A 21,207-nucleotide genomic window follows, 5' to 3' on the forward strand; every position below is an offset into this window, starting at 1 on the left:
GGAACAGAGGGATCTTGGGGTCTATGTACATAGATCTTTGAAGGTTGCCACTCAGGTGGATAGAGTTTGTAAGAAGGCCTATGGAGTATTATCGTTCATTAGCAGAGGGATTGAATTCAAGAGTCGTGAAGTGATGTTGCAGCTGTACAGGACTTTGGTTAGGCCACATTTGGAGTACTGTGTGCAGTTCTGGTCGCCTCACTTTAGGAAAGATGTGGAAGCTTTGGAGAGGGTGCAGAGAAGATTTACGAGGATGTTGCCTGGAATGGAGAGTAGGTCGTACGAGGATAGGTTGAGAGTTCTCGGCCTTTTCTCGTTGGAACGGCGAAGGATGAGGGGTGACTTGATAGAGGTTTATCAGATGATCAGAGGAATAGATAGAGTAGACAGTCAGAAACTTTTTCCCCGGGTACAACAGAGTGTTACAAGGGGACATAAATTTAAGGTGAAGGGTGGAAGGTATAGGGGAGATGTCAGGGGTGGGTTCTTTACCCAGAGAGTGGTGGGGGCATGGAATGCGCTGCCCGAGGGAGTGGTAGAGTCACATTCATTGGCGACCTTTAAGCGGCATTTGGATAGGTACATGGATGGGTGCTTAATCTAGGATAGAAGTTCGGCACAACATCGTGGGCCGAAGGGCCTGTTCTGTGCTGTATTGTTCTATGTTCTATGTTCTATAATAATATCCAATAAAAAAGAGATAGAAATCTAGCGATGTTAGGTATAACGGCCCGGGAACATCACATTAAAAGAAAAGTAATTCAACCGGCAGAGTTGTGTTCAGCCCCTTTCACAGATGCTGTGAGTGGCTCTTAAAAGAGCCTTTGGGTTGTCAGATTCAATAACGGCCGCTTCACTTTTTAGCAGATCCCCCAGCGGCGGTTTTCTTGGGCAGCAGCACGGCCTGGATATTAGGCAGCACCCCGCCCTGAGCGATGGTCACCCCTCCCAGCAGCTTGTTGAGCTCCTCGTCGTTGCGCACGGCCAGCTGTAGGTGCCTGGGGATGATGCGGGTCTTCTTGTTGTCCCGGGCCGCGTTGCCGGCCAGCTCCAGGATTTCAGCCGTCAGATACTCCATCACCGCAGCCAGATAGACCGGCGCTCCGGCACCCACACGGTCAGCATAGTTACCCTTTCTCAGGAGCCTGTGAACACGGCCCACCGGGAACTGCAGGCCAGCCCGGGACGACCGAGACTTCGCCTTGGCGCGACCTTTCCCACTGCCCTTTCCTCTTCCAGACATAGTCACAATCTCACAGACACTTTCAGAGAGAATACTACACCCCGCCCACATTGCGGTCTCTTATACCTTCGGGAGGGATGGTGGGGCGGCCGTTTCTGATTGGTCCCATTGTTTAGCCCCTCCTAATGTTGTTCCAATTCCCAATCAGATATCTGCCTCATTCCCCAACCCGGAGAGGACACGGAGAGGAGGGCGGAAAGTACCGGCACCAAATCATCAACCGCTTTCATTACAATTTGAAAATCCCGCCAAATTCCAAACAAAGGATTATGTTTTACCTGAAAAAACAGAGGAAGTTCAAAAAACATTAACACGCATGTTAATTTACTTTTAGTTTACAAATGTATAATTCACACGGTCTTACTCTCCTTAATTTGCCAATCTGTATCTGATCTGAAAGTGGGTTATTTTCTAAACCTTGAGAAGGAGCTGAAACAAAACAGGCCAAACACTGCAGTTCGATCAGATTCAGCAAAAGCGTCAGCCCGGTAGCTGTGTTGGAGTTCTCTCGGTTCTTTTTGAAAGTCTCTCACCGACAACAGGAAGATTTATTTTGCATTGCGAAAAAACGGATCAAACCCGTGCACTGGAAATGTACAGTAAATCAGAAAGTAAACTGCATCAATCGTGGGACGGAAAGACGTGGGCATTTTTCTGCCAGGGGTGAAGCAAGATGAAAAAATGACTCACTGGCGCTTGATCAGCACTCTCCAACCCCACTCGCGAATAATTTGGAAAGCACTTATTATTAACACAAAAACATATAACACAAAAACATATAACACTATAAGGTAAAATGCGTTATCAAGGAACACTTGAACTAAAACATAGAAATCTTTTTTTAAAAATGGTTCTGCTGTCTCAGGGAAGTTGTGGGTGGCTCTTATAAGAGCCTTTGGGCTGTGGATGTGTGTGTTTCAGTGCAGTGCGGTCCTTCACTTGGAGCTGGTGTACTTGGTCACCGCCTTTGTACCCTCCGACACGGCGTGCTTGGCCAGCTCCCCGGGCAGCAGCAGCCGCACGGCGGTCTGGATCTCCCGGGAGCTGATGGTGCTGCGCTTGTTGTAATGGGCCAGGCGGGAAGCCTCCCCCGCGATACGCTCGAAAATATCGTTGACGAACGAGTTCATGATGCTCATGGCCTTGGAGGAGATGCCGGTGTCGGGGTGAACCTGCTTCATCACTTTGTAGATGTAGATGGAGTAACTTTCTTTCCTAGTCCTTTTCCTCTTCTTGCCGCCCTTCGCTGGCGCCTTCTTGATGATTTTCTTCGCGCCCTTCTTGGAGGTTTGCTGAGCTTTCTTCTCATCAGCCATAGCACCGCTCACTGTCAGACACAGAATAAGGGAAAGTGGGCTCGGAGCTCCCTTTTTATAGACTGACGACGTCATCAATGCTAATGAGGGATGGGGGAACGTCATGCTCCTGATTGGGTAGTTTACACAGAGTCAAGCCAAAACATTGTTTCTCTCTGATTGGATCACACACTAACCAATGTGGATCTGTCAGGATCTGCAACGAAATGTGAAGTGGATGGTGATTCGTTTGCTGGATTAGTGGTGCTGGAAGAGCACAGCAGTTCAGGCAGCATCCAAGTAGCTTCGAAATCGACGTTTCGGGCAAAAGCCCTTCATCAGGATCTGTTCCTGTCAGTCTGACTGAGGGAGATTTGTTTCTTGTTGTGACACAGAAAGTGACTGTGGTATTGGCTCGGTTTTCTTTTGCTTGTTGTTGTGATGATGTGTTTCTAGCTCCGCATGTCTGTTTCTGTTCCTCTGTATAGGCTGGAATGAACGGAGAACTTGTCACTGTGTGAAAAAAAGCTCTCATCCATTCGAAATTGCGATTACATTTGTTGTCAAGTTACACAAACCACTGGAACCTGACTGTGAATGTTTTCTTACACTTGGGGTTGATGCATCTCGTTCTCAATTGCACGGAGTTGGAGAAATTATAAGAAAAAGTTTCTATGTCATACTTTTCTTGAGTCACGTCTTGACTGTGAGATGAATATATTTCTGAGAACTTGACTGATAAATGTGGGCCCAGACACGTATCGATAACTGTGTGCTTTGAAAGTACGTGCAGTGTAACTGAACCACGTTGCTGCACTTTTCAATTAGGCGTCTTGCAGTTTCATGCAGGGATTTATAACATTTCTCAGTCTTACGCGAATGCCTGTTAACCAGCAACTGTCAGCATGCTATATATATGTGTCACTTTAACTTTATATCTGTCGTGTCCTAATTTACACATTTTACATTAACTCAACATCTGTCCAACAAGGCTCTGGTCCTCCATCTAATAGTCAGTGTTATTTCAAGACAGGTTTTATTCTGTAACCATCAAACACTGATGTGAGCGGTAAAACGTTACACTATTTGCCAGCCACTTAGAAATATTCCTCCAATCTATACCCCCAGGAGAAAGTGAGAACTGCAGATGCTGGGGATCAGAGGCTTATGCCCAAAACGTCGAGATGAAGGGCTTATACTTCAAACAACGATTTTCCTGCTCCTCGGATGCTGCCTGACCTGTTGTGCTTTTCCAGCACCACACTCTCGACACCAATCTGTGCCCGTCAGTTTCTGGGATGTATTTATTGTAAACTCTATTTCACAGTATTGACATGTCAGTATGTTACTGGACTGTAACTCAAACCTTCTGAAGTGTACCTTGTTGCTTTACTGTGTTGGTGTACCAGATATTGAAAGTACCAGATACCACTTTGGACAGGCTCAGGTAGAACTCACTACCCTCCACTCCCATGCCCTTTGAATATCAGCTTCTGCAAATTGAACTTGCGTTTGTATTTATAACTGCAGCATTTTGATAAAGGATAATACTTTGTACATTGTTACTGACAATATCTGCAATGTCACTGCGGATATGACATTGTTTATGCCAGTTTCTAGCTAATCATCCTAACAATTTATTGCTTTGCAAGTGACTCAGTATTTCATTCTGTAAATGCCAGTTTATTGTTTCTAATCTTGCATTTACTCAGTATCAGTCAATCACTGGCACGTCAGAGAGCAAGTATCTCAACATCTCAAAGTTTCTGATGAAATGGATGGTTAATTTTTTTTCCACTCCATCCTTGATACATCAGGGTACTTATAACTGTATCAATCAGTATATGATCTGTGAGCACACACATATCAGTATGTTAAAGATAAAGTAAATGATGCTGCAGATACAGTGTATATGCTGTAGTTATTAATTTCTTTCAATCTTCTGTCGCTTTAAATACCTCAAAGCAGAAGACCATAAGAAGCATGAGAATTCTGTGACATTTCTATCTGCCTGTATGTACTCTGTCCTGAGAACAGATCACAAAGACTTTAGTTATGGTCTTCATCTCATTTTGATGTTTAGTGCCCATAACCAAAGACTCCATTATGTATCAAAAAGATATATGGATACATTAGCATTAATTAAGCTGATAACTCAACCGTAACTGCTGTCTGTTGAACATAACAAGGGGACAATGTTCTGCATTGTTTTTTTTAGACAGAAGGTTTCCTGTTCAAAACTGTGTCCCTCACTCAGGATTCTGTCATGAGCAGTGACGTACTCCCAGCATCAACTCTTAACTCCCTTCAGATCATTTTTTTTGCTCTAAAGGTCATACAGTGTTCTTCAAAACTCCAATGAGAATATACCCAACCATTTTATACATACAATGAGAACCTATCAATCTGCAACTCTAAGCTTCTGCTATTTGAATATGAGTGTACAGGTATCACCCTCTTCCAGTAAGATTCTGCTGTGTGCATACCTATGTGAATTTCTCACCCTATACCTGTTGGTTTCTACTGTGTGAATATGACAGTTTCTAGTCTGTAAATGGGATAGCTTAATCAATCGTCCATGTCAGTTTCTGCATTCTTAAAATGTGAACGTAGTTATCAATGTCAACCTGCCACCTTCTGCTAAGTAAACATGTGGGGGTCCATGTTGAAATGTACCTGTTGCTTTCAGCGACAGGAATGGATGAGTTTAGTTATCATTCTTTTCCTGTCAGTTTCTTCGATGTGAATGTATTGGTGTAGTTATCCATCTGCACTGATGAAGGGCTTTTAAACAAAACGTCAATTCTCCTGCTCCTTGGATGCTTCCTGACCTGTACTTTTCCAGTACCACACTCCCGACTCTAATCTCCAGCATCTGCAGTCCTCACCTTTACCTATCCATTTGTACCTGTCAGTTTCTGATCTGTGAATATGGAAGCATCATTACTGATCTGTCCATTAGTTTCTGAAATTTGAATATGACTGTCTAGTTATCTATCTCTCCCTGTGAGATTCTGTGATGTGAAGATGACAGTCCAATTATCTATCTGCCCCTGTCAGATTCTGCTGTGTGAATATGAGAATGTCATTACCAGTCTCTACCTGTCGGCGTTTGCTATGTCAATGTGATTTTAGTTATCAATCTGCCTCATTAGGTTCTAGGTGAATGTAAAAAATGTAGTTATCAATATATACCTGTGAGATTCTGGTCTGGGAATGTGGGTGTGTTATCAAAATGTACTTGTCAGTTTCTGCAATGTGAATGTGTTTGTGCAATCACCAGTCTATCCCTGACAGCTTCAACCATATGAATGGATGAGTGCATCTGTACCTGAAAGTATCTGTCCCTGTCAGTTTGTGTTCTGTGAATGAGTGAGTGTACTTATATATTTGTCTCTGTTAAACATGACACTTGCAGAAACTGCAGGAGCTGTTTTTACTTCAAATCTCTGTTCCTCAACATGAATACAATTTTATCTATTGCCATCCATGTCAGGGTGGCATAGTGGCACAGTGGTGCCAGGGACATAGATTCAATTCCAACCTTGGTTCATTATGCAGTTTGCACATTCTGCCCACGTCTCCATGAGTTCCCTCTGAGTGCTCTAGTTTCATGGTCCAAACATGTGCAGGTTTGCTGGATTAGCCGTGGTAAATTGTCCTGTAGTCTTCAAGGATGTGCAGTGTCAGTGGGTTAACTATGGAAAACGTGGAGTTATGGGGGTTGGGTGGGGTCTACATCTGGGTGGGATCCACTGTGGAGAGTTGTTGCAGGGGGATGGGCCAAATGACCTCTGTCTGCACGAGAGAAATTCTATATACTGTAAAGGAATGGGAGACTTTATCTATCATCGTCAGTCTCAACAGTGTAAAGCAGTTTGGATAATTTCCACAGCTTTTATTCAACGGTACAATTTTTGATTTTAAGTTATATTCTGCATCTGTATTTGAATTTATTGTTCACATGTTTATAACCACACCACTTTATGAGAGCTTTCTCACTCCGAGTCCAATAACCTCTGGGTATCTGTCTGAATGTGTACCTTTTCATTCCAAATTTGATTTCCCTTTGGACAGGTATGATGTTTTGGAAAGTGTAGTGGGGTGGGCGGTGATGGCTGTTCATGCTACGTTCCCCCGATAATCCAAGTTTCTGGTACTGAGACTGGCTCTAATGCAATGAGGGGTACATCGGCTTCCAAAAGATCAATTGTGTGAGGGGATTCTGTAGTCCGAGGTACAGACAGACGTTTCTGTGGCCAGTAGCGATAAAGCAGAATGGTGTGTTGGTTCCCTGGTACCAGGATCAAGGATGTCTCAGAAAGGGTGCAGAATGTTCTCACGAGGGAAGAGGGGACAGCAAGATGTCATTATCCACACTGGACATAGGAAGGGAAAAGGTTGAGATTCTGAAGGGAGATTACAGAGAGTTAGGCAGAAAGTTAAAAAGGTAACTCCCAGTGCTAAAAGCTAGTGAGAGCAGGAATAGGAGGATAGAGCAGATGAATGCATGACTGAGGAGCTGGCGAATGGGGAACAATTCACATTTTAGGATGATTGAAATTTCTTTTGGGGTAGAAGTGACCTGCACAAGAAGGACGGATTGCACCTAAATTGTAAGGGGACTAATTTACTGGCAGGGAAATTTCCTCGATCTGCTCGGGATGATTTAAACAGAAGCGAGTCAAACAAACTGTCAGGGCAAGCAGGGACAAGGTAGGACTAATAAATTAAACTGCATTTACCTTAAAACAAGGGGCCTCACAGGGAAAGCAGATGAACTTAGGGCATGGTTAGGAACATTGGACTGGGATATCATAGCAATTACAGAAACATGGCTCAGGGATGGGCAGGACTGGCAGCTTCATGTTCCAGGATGCAAATGCTACAGGAAGGAAAGAAAGGGAGGCAAGAGAGGAGGGGGTGTGGCATTTTGAGAAGGGATAACATTACAGCTGTGCTCAGGGAGGATATTCCTGGAAATACATCCAGGGAAGTTATTTGGGTGGAACTGAGAAATAAGAAAGGGATAATCACCTTATTCGGATTGTATTATAGACCCCCGAATAGTCAGAGGGAAATTGAGAAACAAACTTGTAAGGAGATCTCAGCTATAACCACGGTAGCGTGGCCGAGTGGTCTAAAGTGCTGGATTTAGGCTCCAGTCATTTCAATTTCAGTATGTCATTCAACAAGGTTCCCCATGGGAGACTGATTAGCAAGGTTAGATCTCATGGAATACATTTGGATACAGAACTGGCTCAAAGGTAGAAGACAGAGGGTGGTGGTGAAGGGTTGTTTTTCAGACTGGAAGCCTGTGACCAGTGGAGTGCCACAAGGATTGGTGCTGGACCCTCTATATTTTGTCATTTACATAAATGATTTGGATGCGAGCATAAGAAGTATAGTTAATAAGGTTGCAGATGACACCAAAATTGGAGATGTAGTGGACAGCGAAGAGGGTTACCTCAGATTACAACAGGATCTGGACCAGGTGGGCCAATGGGCTGATAAGTGGCAGATGGAGTTTCATTCAGATAAATGCGAGGTGCTGCATTTTGGGAAAGAAAATCTTAGCAGGACTTATACACTTAGTGATAAGGTCCTAGGGAGTCTTGCTGAGAATCGGAAAGCTCAAATCCTCCAAACCTGGCAACATCCATGTACGTCTTTTCTGAACCCTTTCAAGATTCACAATATCATTCCGATAGGAAGGAGACCAGAATTGCATGCAATATTCCAACAGTGGCCTAACCAATGTCCTGTACAGCTGCAAGGTGACCTCCCAACAACTGTACTCAATACTGAATGTGTTTGGGTAATTGTCAATCTAAGTCTGCCAAGCTCTGCTATGAGAGTATAAGAATTTACTTTTTAACAGTCCCTGTCAATTTTTGCTTCATGAATGTTTTGTTTAGTTAAGAACCCTTCCCGGTCAGGCTCTGTAATGTAAATCTGAGAGCATTTATCAATGTTTGCATGACAGATTTTCTTTTGTGAACATGTGAATGTGGTTATCAATTTTCCCTGGTAGTTTCTGCTCTGTGAATGTGAAAATGTAGTTATTAATCTCTAAATTAAAACCAAAGAGCTGCAGATGCTGGAAATCAGAAACTAAAATAAATTGCTGGAAAAGTTCAGCAGGTCTGACAGAGTCTGTGGACAGAAATCAGAGTTAAAATTTCCAGGCTAGTAACCCTTCCTGTGAAGGGATGGTAGCCGGGAAAATATTAGATTTTCTGCAGAAGATAGGGTGTGTTGAAGGGTAAGGGAGTAAATGGTAGGTGGATATAGAATCCAAAGAGTGGGAAGAACAGTTAGACAGATAAACTAGTGGATCACAGTCAGACGAGGATGGTAATAGGCATTAATAGAGACTGTTAGTGAGTTTTGGTGTACAATAGAAGACTCTATGATAACACTGTGTGGTGAGAGGGGTTTTGGGTAATGATATGGGAGAGCTCTAGCTCTAAAGATGTAGAATTCAATAATGAGTCCAGAAGGATGTCGAGTTCCCAAGCAGAAAATGAGGTGCTGTTCTTCCAGCTTGCACTGAACTTTGCTGGAGCACTGCAGCAAGCCAGAGACACAGAGATGTTGGCCAGGGAACTGGGTGGTGTGTTGAAGTGGCACGCTACTAGAAGCTCACGGACATTTTTTTCTGGACAGAATGTAAGTGTTCTGCACAGTGGACACCCAATTTACACTCATTTTCCCCAGCATAGAGAAGACCAAATGGTAGCTCGGAAAATGCACACAATCAGTTCTGAGGAGGGGTCACTAGACCTCGAATGTTTAGTCTGATTTCCCTCCACCAATGCTACCAAACCTGTGATCTTCCAGCAATTTTCATTATTAATTCCTACCTGCCAGTTTCTGTGCTGTCAACATGAGTGTCATTATCAAACTGTTCAATGTCAATTAATGTGATTTGAAACAGAGAGAGTTAACAATCTGTTCCAATAAGTTTTGATGATGAGAATGTAGTTATCAGTCTTCCTCTGAAATGTCCTGCAGTGTGAGTGTGATTGTTCAATCTGTCCCTGTTAATTTCTCCTCTGGGTATCTCAGGATAGAGTTATGAATCTATATTTGTCAACATCTACTTTATAAATGTGCAAATGTATTAAGCAGACTGTAGATGCCAGTGTTTGCTAAGTGAAAGTGTTAGTTTAGTCGTGTGTGTGCACACACACGTGCATGTGCATTGGATATTTATGTATCATTCTCTCCCTTTCAGTTTCTGCAGAGCGAATATGTAAGAGCAGCTATAAATTACACCTGTCAGTTCCTGTTGTGTCCACATGAGAGTTTTGGAATTGATCTATACTTGTCAGTTTCTGCTGTGTGACTGAGAGAGTCAAGTACTCAATCAGTACCAACTACTTTCAACTCTTTTATGTATGAAAGTTGCTTAATTCTCTGGAAGCCAATGACATTCCAAGAGTCTAATCATCACCAGGAATCTATGGTTGATTGTCAGGAAAACCCATCTGGTTCACTAATGTCCTGTAAGGAAACTGCCATCCTTGTGTCTCCAGACCCACAGCAATGTGGTTGACTCATAAGTACCCCCTGAGCAGTTAGAGATGGGCAATAAATACTGGCCTAGCCAGTGATGCCCTCATCCCATGAATGAATTTAGGAAAGAGAATCCTCTGTGACTGAGATTCATTCCGTGATAGTAGATTTTAAGGGTGTTGTGATTGGGCCCTAAACTCTTCTGCATTTTGTGATTTATGGCAGAGTCACAGAATTGATACCCCCATTCAGTCCATTGTGTCTGCACTGGCCTGTTGTTCATCTGTTCTCCATACTAATTTGCACTAATTGTTGGGCGTCTGAACGTCATCCACTCACTGCCAGTATCTCAAGTTAAATGCTAATGTGAGATTAGTTCTGTAGTATTCTACCAGTGAATAACTATAGTGTCAGTTTGGTTTTGTATGCAACAGCATCAGGTGGAGTGTGAGAATCTCATTCTCTTTACAGGTTGAGTTGTATTTGTTTGGTCTGAGTGTTGGATAAACTCGATCAATATTCACTAACACTGTGTGTGAGGGATTAATGTTGGTTCAATGTTTACTTTGCCATGAATCTGAATGTTATTGTTTTCAGACTCTTTTTTACATTGTGTGTATGTCGGAGTCTTTATCAGTTGCTGCTGGACACTGTAAAATGTAACATCTAACACTAAATAAAGCGATTAATGGTTTGGTGAGTCAAATTTATAACTGCCCATATTTGCAAACACCTGGACGGAAATTTCATTCTTCTTTCCCTTTCACCATTAACTGGCTGAGTGAGAGTGAGTTTTCTGTTGTGCTGCCAATCTGTATCACTTTGAAGGAGCAGTTCTGGTCTATAATTCACTGACATTTTCTGCATATCTCCTTATGTTTCCAGTTCTGCAATTCATGATCTGATAATGCCTTATAAATCAGTGTTTCATTCAATAAAATGTACGGAAATGTTTCTGCATTACTCAGGCCCTCAAATAAAATGGGAGCGTGGATAAAGTGTGTTTGCATCAGCACCAGGCCGAGACTGAGAACGAAATTCAGTCGATCAGTCTCTGATCCTTGATACCACTGTGGTCCTTATTCTTGGTTATTGTATTTCACAGTGGTTCAGTGTCATCTAAATCGAAACATGTCACTTTTAGTAACTGCAAGCACAATTAATTTTACGAAACTTCTGCTACTTGACATGAAGGAAGCTTCATCTATTGCCACTGGAGTCAGCTCCAGTCAGTGAAAGTGGATGTGTTTCTATATCTGCTCATATTTGGCCTTGTACATGTAATTGGATAATGTCCACAGCCTATGTGCTTTAGTTTTAGAGCCTATAGGATCCATGGACAGGTGAACATGCAACACATTACAACAGAAAAGCATCTGTAATTTTCTTCAGAATCAAGGGGAGAAAAGCAATAGACTTTTGTAATTCCTATAGTGCAGAGTCTAACCAGAAACAGTGGGGATATTAAGGTCTGGTTTTCAGGATGCTATCAATTTTTGCATTGTGATATACTTTCCCAATGAATTAATGATCAGTATTAACTGAATCAATTTGCAACTAAGTGAACACTTCAACTGCATTGCAGCTGACTGAAGACAATGCCTCTTGTGCAGTAAAGAGAATTGGCCAATTCTAATTTTATTTACCAATCTGGACAGGATCTGGTGAAAACCATCGCAGTACTCTTGTGTTGCTCTCTGGTAGGGCGGGGGAAAACAAAAGATCTTTTATTTTCCACTATCGGTGAAGAATATTTAAACAGTCAAATTCAATTTATTGAACAACCAACTTTTGGTGGTTAAAGGAGCAGCTTGACAAACCTATCAATTTTAGCTTTTTCTTGCTTTCTGCACTACTGTAAATAGTAATGATCGGATTCCATTGACTCCTTGACCAAATTATATCCTGATTCCTTGACTTTTTTTTGTAGTTTAATGAAGAGATAGTCAAGATGAATGCAGGGTGCTTCATAGATTTATTGAAACAAATTTTGAAAGACACACAGAATAAGAAGAAAAACTTTCTTCCTGGACTGAAAAAAACAATCCTACAAAATGATGAAATGGAGAATGGCATTATGACACAGATGGGGATGACAACTTCTCTGCTGCCATGAAAAATCTATGGAAATGGAATACTCATTGAGTTAACAATTCTAATCCCTTTCAATCAACTGTGTTGTTATAGACTGTTTTGATCAGTGCAGATTTAATAATTTGAATAGACATATTCTGTGCTGTCGATCTCGTTGACTTGAGATCTGAGATTAGAAATCAGTTTGATGAAATGTTTTCTGCTTGTTGCGGAGCTTCATCACTGTTAGATGTTGTAATGTGTATTTCAGGATGGTGTACAAATTTGCAACTATTGTTAATCAGTCAGTAGCTCTGTGGGAGATAGAATGGTGTGTGCGCGCGCAAACACACATATGGGGGTGGGATGGAGATGGTGGTTGTGGGTGTGTACACACACGATGAGCACTCTCTCGACATCAGGCTTTGGCCCAGAGTTTCATTTGGAATTTACATAGTTTAATTGTTGTGTCATTTCCAGGACAATGATTTATCAAAAATGTAATTTTGACTTTCTCAGTTACTGAAAATATCAAAGTTTCCTTCTGCATCTGCACTCAATATCTTCTTCATATATGCTTGTTGTAACAATGTAACAGCATGACTTGTTTGTTCACCTTGATTGTAAGTTTAAAATTGCCTTTACTACATGTGGATTAATGTAATTCCTGAATGTATATTTTATATGAGGATACAGTCTATCCCTCTTCTGATGTTGCAAATGATAACTGGCTCTGCATAATAGAATTGATTGGAGCTGTGCTGTTGTGCATTGAGTAGAAGGAGAAATTTTAAAAAATATTTCATTCGTTGTGTTAGATTTTTGGATTGAATGCATACTTCTGGAAATTGAGCTCAATGTGTATCTGACGCAATCCATTCTGACTGTGGAAAGGATGTTCTCCAATCTGACAACTGTAACATACCTGTTGGTTGGTAGAAGCAGATGGTCACACTTGGCTTTGTACTGAGGAAATATTACATTATCTTGGTCCATCAAACATTTGCCTGAAGGAAGAAAAGAGAGATATCATGAGCTCCGAGTAGAAAGACATCAACCAATCAACACAACATTCAGGTCATGATCATGATACATCTGTTTTTAACCAGAACAAGGTCTGGTTCCAAAGCAACACTGACCTCCTGCCAGTCTTATTCTGTTTGCGAAATTCTGAAACAATTTACTCAGACGAAAGAAAACTAACCAACATATGCACAGCTCCAAAAATAGAATGATTGCACGGTTCAATATTTAGCTCCTAAAAAAACCTGTTGAAGGAAGAACAACGGGCACTTTTATCACATTTAGATACACTGCCCTTTATTTCCCAACACTTCAATGTCTATTCGCAACAAACAGCAGGAAACAGAAGCCAAACAATGAATTCCCATCAGTGTTTAGGGGATTATAAACCCCAAGACCATCCCACAGCAGCTTCTTCCCGCTCTGTCCCCCTCAGCAGGCCCACACACAGCCCGAGAAAGGCCTCTCTCTTCCCCCCAAACCCGCTCACTCCAAGTTCCGGGACCAGTTCCTGCTCCGCTCGGCCTCTTACAAACAGCCCCCGGTTCTCCCTGAACTCACCCCGAATCAATCCCGGTCTCGGAGCCCCCTCTGTGTCCCAGACTCCCATCCCGATGTGCTGCTGGAAGGAGCCTGCTGTTCCCTCCCTTCCCTGGGCGCTGATCTCTCCATTGCGGTCTGTTTCAAACAAACCTCTTGGACTCACTGAGTAAATGCTCCTCAATGGCAGCGCTGGGGGAGGGCCTCACGCATGCGCTCCTCTCCTCAGGAACAATCAGCGCTGGAGGAGGGACGGCATCACGCATGCGCTGCTTCTCCCAATGATTCCCCGAAACAGACACTAATTGGTCATTTCCCCAATTCCCTTTTGTCCCAGTTTGACCAAAGGAACTGAGGCTGTGGGGGAAAGGACAGAGAAGGTTTCAAGCTGGGACATTGTCCCTTTATGAAGCTCAAATGGACCCCATTCCCGGGTCATGTTAATAACTCCTCCCTCCGGCTCTCTCACAATCTGATCAGGGAGCGGAGAAACTGGCGGCCACTCAGCCCATCCCCTGTGCTCCCCCATTCAATAACATCACGTCTGATCGAATGTTAACTGTGGTATGTAATCCTGCTGACCCTCATCCACAAATATTAATTCCTTTAAGAAAGTAACATAACTGGAAAATAGTAACACAAATGAAATAAGTGGAACACTTTTACTAAGGCAAAATGTAACTGTAGGAGAGAGTCTTGCATCACAGTGTTAGTCCCTGTTTCTGGTTCAGGAGGCGTGTGCAGAAATCAGACCGGGAACAGGGATATGCAATAACGTCTCTGAGCCTCGATTGAGTGTATCGTGGACAACAGATGTTAGTGTCATGCATGCTGCAGACAGAAACCTTGTGATGTATTGTATGCCTCAACGAGAGACCCCAGGTGTTTCTGTTTATTCTCTCTGAGAACGTGGACACCGCTGGCTGAGCCGAGCATTTATTCCCCTTTGAGCAGGCGGTGGTGAGCTACCTTCTGGAATAGCTGTTGTCCATGTGCTGCCCACAATGCCATGCACAGGGAATTACAGCGTCTTGATCACGCGGCAGTGAAGTAAAGGGGATATATTTCCAAGTGATTATGGTGTGTGGCTTAGAGAGAAACTTGCCCTCTATCAAGCTAATGTCTCCCTACATCAACTACATTTAACTTTTCTGATGGAGGTTGCCCTGAAAGTTTTACAATTTACACAATTTTTGTATTACTTTTGTAAACTTAACAAAACTTTAGGGTTCTGTGAGATCCCAAGAATAGACATACAAATTGGGAAGAAAATAAACAGACAAACGTAAAGCCTGTGAACAATTTAGCATTCAGGGCAGAGGAGATGATATGGGGGTTGCAGTGAGAGAGAGACTCACTGAGATCTTTGTAGAGAGAGGAGGAGAATTTCTTCAAGGTAGAATCTTTACAAAAGTTTTCGCAGTAAGCTTAAAATCAACTTTGTGGACTTCACCAGTTTCCTCATTTCCCCTCCCCCCTACTTTACACCAGTTCCAACCTGCCAGCTCAGCAGCATCCTCATGACCTGTCCTACCTACCAATTTCCCTTCACACCTATCCGCTCCACCCTCCTCTCTGACCTGTCACCTTCATCCCCACCTCCATCCATCTATTAAACTCTTAACTTCTTTCTCCCCAGCACACACACACACACACACACACACACACACACACACACACACACACACCCAATTCCCTTTTATCGCTCCATCCTGGAGGCTCCCAGCCTTATGCCTGATGAAGGAATGCCCAAACCGTTGATTTTCCTCTCCTCGGATGCTGCCTGACCTGCTGTGCTTTTCCAGCAACCCTCTAATCTTGACTCTGATCTCCACCATCTGCAGTCCTCACTTTTGCCACAATTTAAAGTTCAGCAAACAATGGGATCAAGGGCATTGATTAAGAGAGAGAAAATGAGGACTGGAATAAGCATGCAGATGTTTTGAAAACAAAATTAACTGACAAAGCATTGATAAATGAGAAAAGAGGAAATTGGAAAATAAATACATGGGTTCGTGAACACAAAGGCAGTGCATAATAGGGAGCAAAAATGGGTATCCAACCAAATACATAAATGTTGTTGATCACAAAGGACGACATAAATGATGCACCAGGAATGTTGGGGAACACAGAGTTCAGTGAGAGAGAAAAACTGAAACCAATCAGTATTGTTTGGAAAATTGTGTTGGGACAATGGATAGGATTGAAGCTGGGAAACAGCAGTGCCTGGTCATCCACATCCCAGTGTACTTAACATAGTGGTCACAGAAATAGCGAATAATCCTGTTCCAAGATTCCAGTGGCATTGCAATGTTTTCCACAGATTGTGGGTTAGATAATGTAACCAATCTATTTGAAAAGCAAGTTAGAGATAATCGGGGAATAATTGGCCACTCAACACGTATAGGGAGGAAATGGATAATTTTTTCGATGATAAGCTATGACTAGGAATCATGGCAAGAATCATGATTAGAATCCAACTCTTCACAATATAGTCACAATGATTTAGAAAAGAAAACTAAATGTAATATCTCCAGATTGAGAAAAGACATAAAATTGGGTTGGATGGTGAGGTGTGAAAGAAGATGCATTGTGATTGTGTTGAGGGCCAAAGCAACTTAATTAGATTACTTACAGTGTGGAAACAAGCCCTTCGGCCCAACGAGTCCACACCGACCCACCAAAGCGTAACCCACCCAGACCCATTCCCCTACATTTACCCCTTCACCTAACACTACAGGCAATTTCGCATGGCCAATTCACCAAACCTGTGCATTTTTGCACTGTGGGTGGAAACCGGAGCACCCAAAGGAAACCCACGCAGACATGGGGAGGATGTGCAATCTCCACACAGTCAGTTGCCTCAGGCAGGAATTGAACCCAGGTCTCTGGCACTGTGAGGCAGCAGTGCTAACCACTGTGCCACCATGCTGCCTATAATGTGGATAAATGTAAGGTTTTTAGTAAGGACAGTCAGAATTGATAAAAATGAAACTGGAAAAGCACAGCATCAGAGGAGCAGCAAAGTCAATGTTTTATTTGGAAGTACAAATAAATCATATATTAGACATAGACAACTGGGGTGAAATGCATCTCTTGAGCATTATGCAAAAAGTAAGGGCATTCTTGAGAGGGAGATTAGGAAATCAAAGCAAGGGATATCAGATAGTCTTGGCAGATAAGGTTAAGCATAATTCAACGAGATTCTACAAGATCATTCAATGCAAGTTAACAATGAGGGAGAGAAAGAGAGTAGGGCACCTTAATGATCAAAGAGGTAGTTGTTGTTGTCAGACCCTTTTCTCCCTGAAAGGGAATGCAAACTCAGCAAGCAGGCAAATCTCAGAGAAGTAGAGATTTATTCATGCAAAACCCAGTAGAAGCAGGGGAAAAGGATTCCCTCCAGAGACCTGCCCTGAAAGGGAGATCGTGACACACTCTAAATTTATAACATAATGCAGTATTTTTATAAATTTGCTGATAACAATCACATACAACTTGATCACTCTGATCCTTCTTCATACTTTGTAAACTCAATCCTATAAGATACTGAATCAATGATGGGCAGTCCCTTAACAGGCCTCAGCTTCCCATGACCTCATGGCATTGAACAGACACTAGAATCACTTGTTCATGCCATCTTTCAATGCATCCTCTTCATTCACATTCCAAAGTTAATTGTTTGACTCTTTCACACCTCTCAGGCTGGCTTGATCTGTGAGTCAGTTTGAATTCTGTTATTCATTGTATCTCATGTGCTTTCTTTATGAAATTCTGTTATTCGTCTTATATTTCCCATTGTCCTAATTATGTGTGTTTAAAATACCAAAGACATTTAGTTTTAACGAGTTGCTATAAGATTTGTAAGAATGCTTTCTGTTCTGGTTAGTTCAGTTTAGGCCTGTTTTCAAAGACCTTTTCTGTAATGTGAACTGTTTTCAAAACAGCAATACCCATTTTCCTGAGTTTGCCTGCTTCCCAGTAAAAAGACTGATGTAAAAATTCATTTTCTGCCTCTCCCATCTTCTGAAATTCAAACAGAATTGCAGGGGTGAACTGGATCTGGTGGTAACAAAAAATGGCTCATGTCTGCTCACCCAAAATAGCTGACAAATGTCTACTCTTAGTACATTGTCATTAATAGCTGTGAATAATCTAGTTTGTCCAGGGCAAATGAGGGTACATCTAAAAACTTACTAACTTTCACACATAGGCATAAATGTTTTGGTTCCATGTATCTATATTTATTTTGTAGAATCTCTAACTAAAATTATTGCATAATATTGCAACCTGATTAAGAAACAACTGTTTAATACAAAATAGCTACTTAGGGAGTTTAGTATGCTATATCTTGCAGTTGGTATTTATTGATTTGGTGGTATAATCACCCTTTCATTAGTGAGCTGAGAATCTTACGTTGTTTGTCTTGGAGGCATGTTCTGATCTGGGATTGTTGCTGCTCAAGGCAATTATATTTGATGTAGTTTGGTTCAAAGGTATCATTGTTTTCTTTAATTTAAGGCTGGGACAGATGGTTAGTCACATTCATCTCCTTTCAGCCATTTTGCATTTTTGTTCTAAGGCAGGTTGCCTCTTTATTTATCAGCCATTTTGGGTGAATCGATTTGGACGATTTTGTTACCTGCAGATCCAGTTCACCCCTGCAGTTCTGTTTGAATTTCAGAAGATGGGTGAGGCAGAAAATTATTTTTTACGTGGAAGCAGGCAATCCCAGGAAAACGGGTATTGCAGTTTTGAAAACAGTTCACATTACAGAAAAGGAAATGCTGGAGGTCTTTGAAAACAAAGTTGGATAATTTCAGAGACCTGATCTAGTGTGTCTCAGAACATTGTGGGAAGTAAAGGAGGATATTCTGGTGCCCCTTGCAGACAATGGATATTAGGTCATATTTTGCCTTTACTTTAAGAAGGGATGTAAGGAGAGGCCTGGGAAGTGTTGACCTGTGAGTCTGATTTGTGTGATGGGTACATTGTTGGAGGGGATTCTGAAAGGTAGGATTCAAATGTACGGTTTGGGGAAGGGTGGTGGGAGAGGGCAAGGGATGATTAGGAATTGTCAGGATTGTTTTGTAGAAGGAAATTATATTTCCCAAAGTTGATTGAGATTGTTGATAGAGTATCCAAGAAGATTGAGGGCACATTGGTAAACATTATTGACTTGAAGTCTGGTAAAGCCTTTTACAAGTTTCTGCATAGTAGACTAAATAGCAAGGTTAGATTACATGGGATTCAGGTTGAGTATGCCAATTGAATATAAAATTGGCATAACAGCAGGAGATGGAAGGAGGTGGACAGTTGCTTATTAGACTGGATGCAAGTTACCAATGATGTTCCACCCCAATCGGTGTTGGGTCCACTTTTGTTTGTTTTTTATGTAATGATTTAGATGAGAATACAGAAGATATGGTTAGTAATTTTGCAGATGTCATCAAAATCAGTGGGATAGTGGACAGTGAAGGCTATCTCAGATTAGAAACAATTCTTGATTAAATCAGTCAATGGCGTGAGGAATGGCAGATGGAGTTATTGAGGCATTGCATATTTACAAAACAAAGGGTAGGACTTATACAATTACAAGTAGGGCCTTGGGTAGTGCTGTTGAACAGAGAGACCTAGTTGGCCAGCTACATATTTTTGAAGTTTGCTTCACATGTAGACAGTGTGGTGAAGAAAACATCTAGCGTGCTTGCCTTCATTGCTCAGACCTTTGAGTACAGGAGTTGGAAGGTCGTATTGAAGTCATATAGGATGTTGATGAGTTCTCTTCTGGATTACCATATCAAGTTCTGGTCACCCTGTTATCAAAAGTATACTATTGAGCTGGAAAGGGTTCAGAAAAGCTTTACTAGGATGTTGATGGGAATGGAGAGATTTCGTTGTAAGAATAGGCTGGTACTTCTGTTCTCCGGACCCTAAGATCTTGATGGGTGATAGAGTTTTGACAATCATGAGGGCTAAAGGGAAAGGGAATGGTAGGTTTTTTTATGGTAAGAGACTGCAAAACTATGAGACATATTTTTAAGGTAAAAGATTTTAAATGTAAGTTTTTTTAAAGCAGTATGGATTGTGTGGAATTAACTTCAAATGGGGGTGATGCTTATGGATACAGTCAAAATGTAGATCATTGTTAAGATTTTGGATAGTTATGTGCCAAGAACAGGCAGGACAGGCAAGTGGGACTTGTCTAGTTTGAGATTATATTGGGTGTGGACTGGTTGGACAGAAGGATCTGTTTCTGTGCTATTTGACTGACCCTTGCAGTGAGGCAACTGTTCTGGTTTGATCCTAGTTCATTTTGAAAGCTTCTAAACGACAGCAGAAAGTCTCATTCAGAGCACTGTGCAATCAAACAACACCCTCGGTGCATGGAAATTTAACTGTAAAATGAATCGGTGGAATTCAAAGGTTTGGCAGAGGTGGGCATTGGAGATGCTGGAGATTTAGAGTGGTGCTTGAAAAGTACAGCAGTTCAGGCAGCATGCGAGCAGAAGGAAAATCGGTGTTTCGGGCAAAAGGCTTTGATATCAACTAAATGAAGTAATTCAATCCGACAGACGGGGGGTGTTCAGCTCCTTTCATAGATGCTGTGAGTGGCTCTTAAAAGAGCCTTTGGGTTGTCAGATTCAATAACGGCCTCTTCACTTTTTAGCGGATCCAGCAGAAGCGGTTTTCTTGGGCAGCAGCACGGCCTGGATATTAGGCAGCACCCCGCCCTGAGCGATGGTCACCCCTCCCAGCAGCTTGTTGAGCTCCTCGTCGTTGCGCACGGCCAGCTGTAGGTGCCTGGGGATGATGCGGGTCTTCTTGTTGTCCCGGGCCGCGTTGCCGGCCAGCTCCAGGATTTCAGCCGTCAGATACTCCATCACCGCAGCCAGATAGACCGGCGCTCCGGCACCCACACGGTCCGCGTAGTGACCCTTTCTCAGGAGCCTGTGAACACGGCCCACCGGGAACTGCAGGCCAGCCCGGGACGACCGAGACTTCGCCTTGGCGCGACTTTTCCCACTGCCCTTTCCTCTTCCAGACATGGTCACAATCTCACAGACACTTTCAGAGAGAATACTACACTCCGCCCACATTGCGGCCTCTTATACCTTCGGGAGGGATGGTGGGGCGGCCGTATCTGATTGGTCCCATTCTTCAGCCCCTCCTAATGTTGTTTCAATTCCCAATCAGATATCTGCCTCATTCCCCAATCCGGAGAGGACACGGGGAGGAGGGCGGAAAGTACCGGCGCTAAATCATCAACCGCTTATTTCCAATTTGAAAAGCCCGCCAATATATACCGAAAAGTAGGCAGTTTAAACACAGAATAATACACAAATACTGGAGATAATTTACTTCTACATGAAAAGTGGGCCCTTTACATTAACTCTCTACCTCATTCCCTAACCTACTGGAACCTGCCCATTTCTGATCTTGAATTGGGATTAAACACTAAACATAAGCGGACCCCAAAAATGGCGCCAAACCCTGCACTCTGCAACTAAT

At 42.5% G+C, this 21,207-nt stretch overlaps 2 protein-coding genes across 2 annotated transcripts; both read right to left on the reverse strand.

Annotated features, from left to right (window-relative positions):
* Positions 1–814: 814 nt before the first annotated feature.
* On the reverse strand, positions 815–20,753 carry LOC140470641 (uncharacterized). The gene is made up of 3 exons (XM_072566677.1): positions 20,359–20,753; positions 15,149–15,155; positions 815–1,252 (listed from the first exon to the last, which is right to left on the reverse strand). The coding sequence occupies exons 1-3, from the start codon at positions 20,742–20,744 to the stop codon at positions 854–856; spliced, it is 792 nt and encodes a 263-aa protein (XP_072422778.1). The 5' UTR covers positions 20,745–20,753; the 3' UTR covers positions 815–853.
* Positions 2,151–2,649, reverse strand: LOC140470880 (histone H2B 1/2-like). The gene has a single exon (XM_072566826.1). It carries the CDS (start codon positions 2,632–2,634, stop codon positions 2,179–2,181), a length of 456 nt encoding a protein of 151 aa, XP_072422927.1. The 5' UTR covers positions 2,635–2,649; the 3' UTR covers positions 2,151–2,178.
* Positions 20,754–21,207: the final 454 nt, after the last annotated feature.

The sequence above is a fragment of the Chiloscyllium punctatum genome, chromosome 52 (assembly GCF_047496795.1).
Source record: "Chiloscyllium punctatum isolate Juve2018m chromosome 52, sChiPun1.3, whole genome shotgun sequence".
In the NCBI taxonomy this organism is placed as follows: Eukaryota; Metazoa; Chordata; class Chondrichthyes; order Orectolobiformes; family Hemiscylliidae; genus Chiloscyllium; species Chiloscyllium punctatum.

Excerpts from the sequence above, each read along its gene's own strand:
- LOC140470880 (XM_072566826.1), bottom strand. The coding sequence starts at position 2,634 with ATGACGTCGTCAGTCTATAAAAAGGGAGCTCCGAGCCCACTTTCCCTT.
- LOC140470641 (XM_072566677.1), bottom strand. The coding sequence starts at position 20,744 with ATGTCTGGAAGAGGAAAGGGCAGTGGGAAAAGTCGCGCCAAGGCGAAG.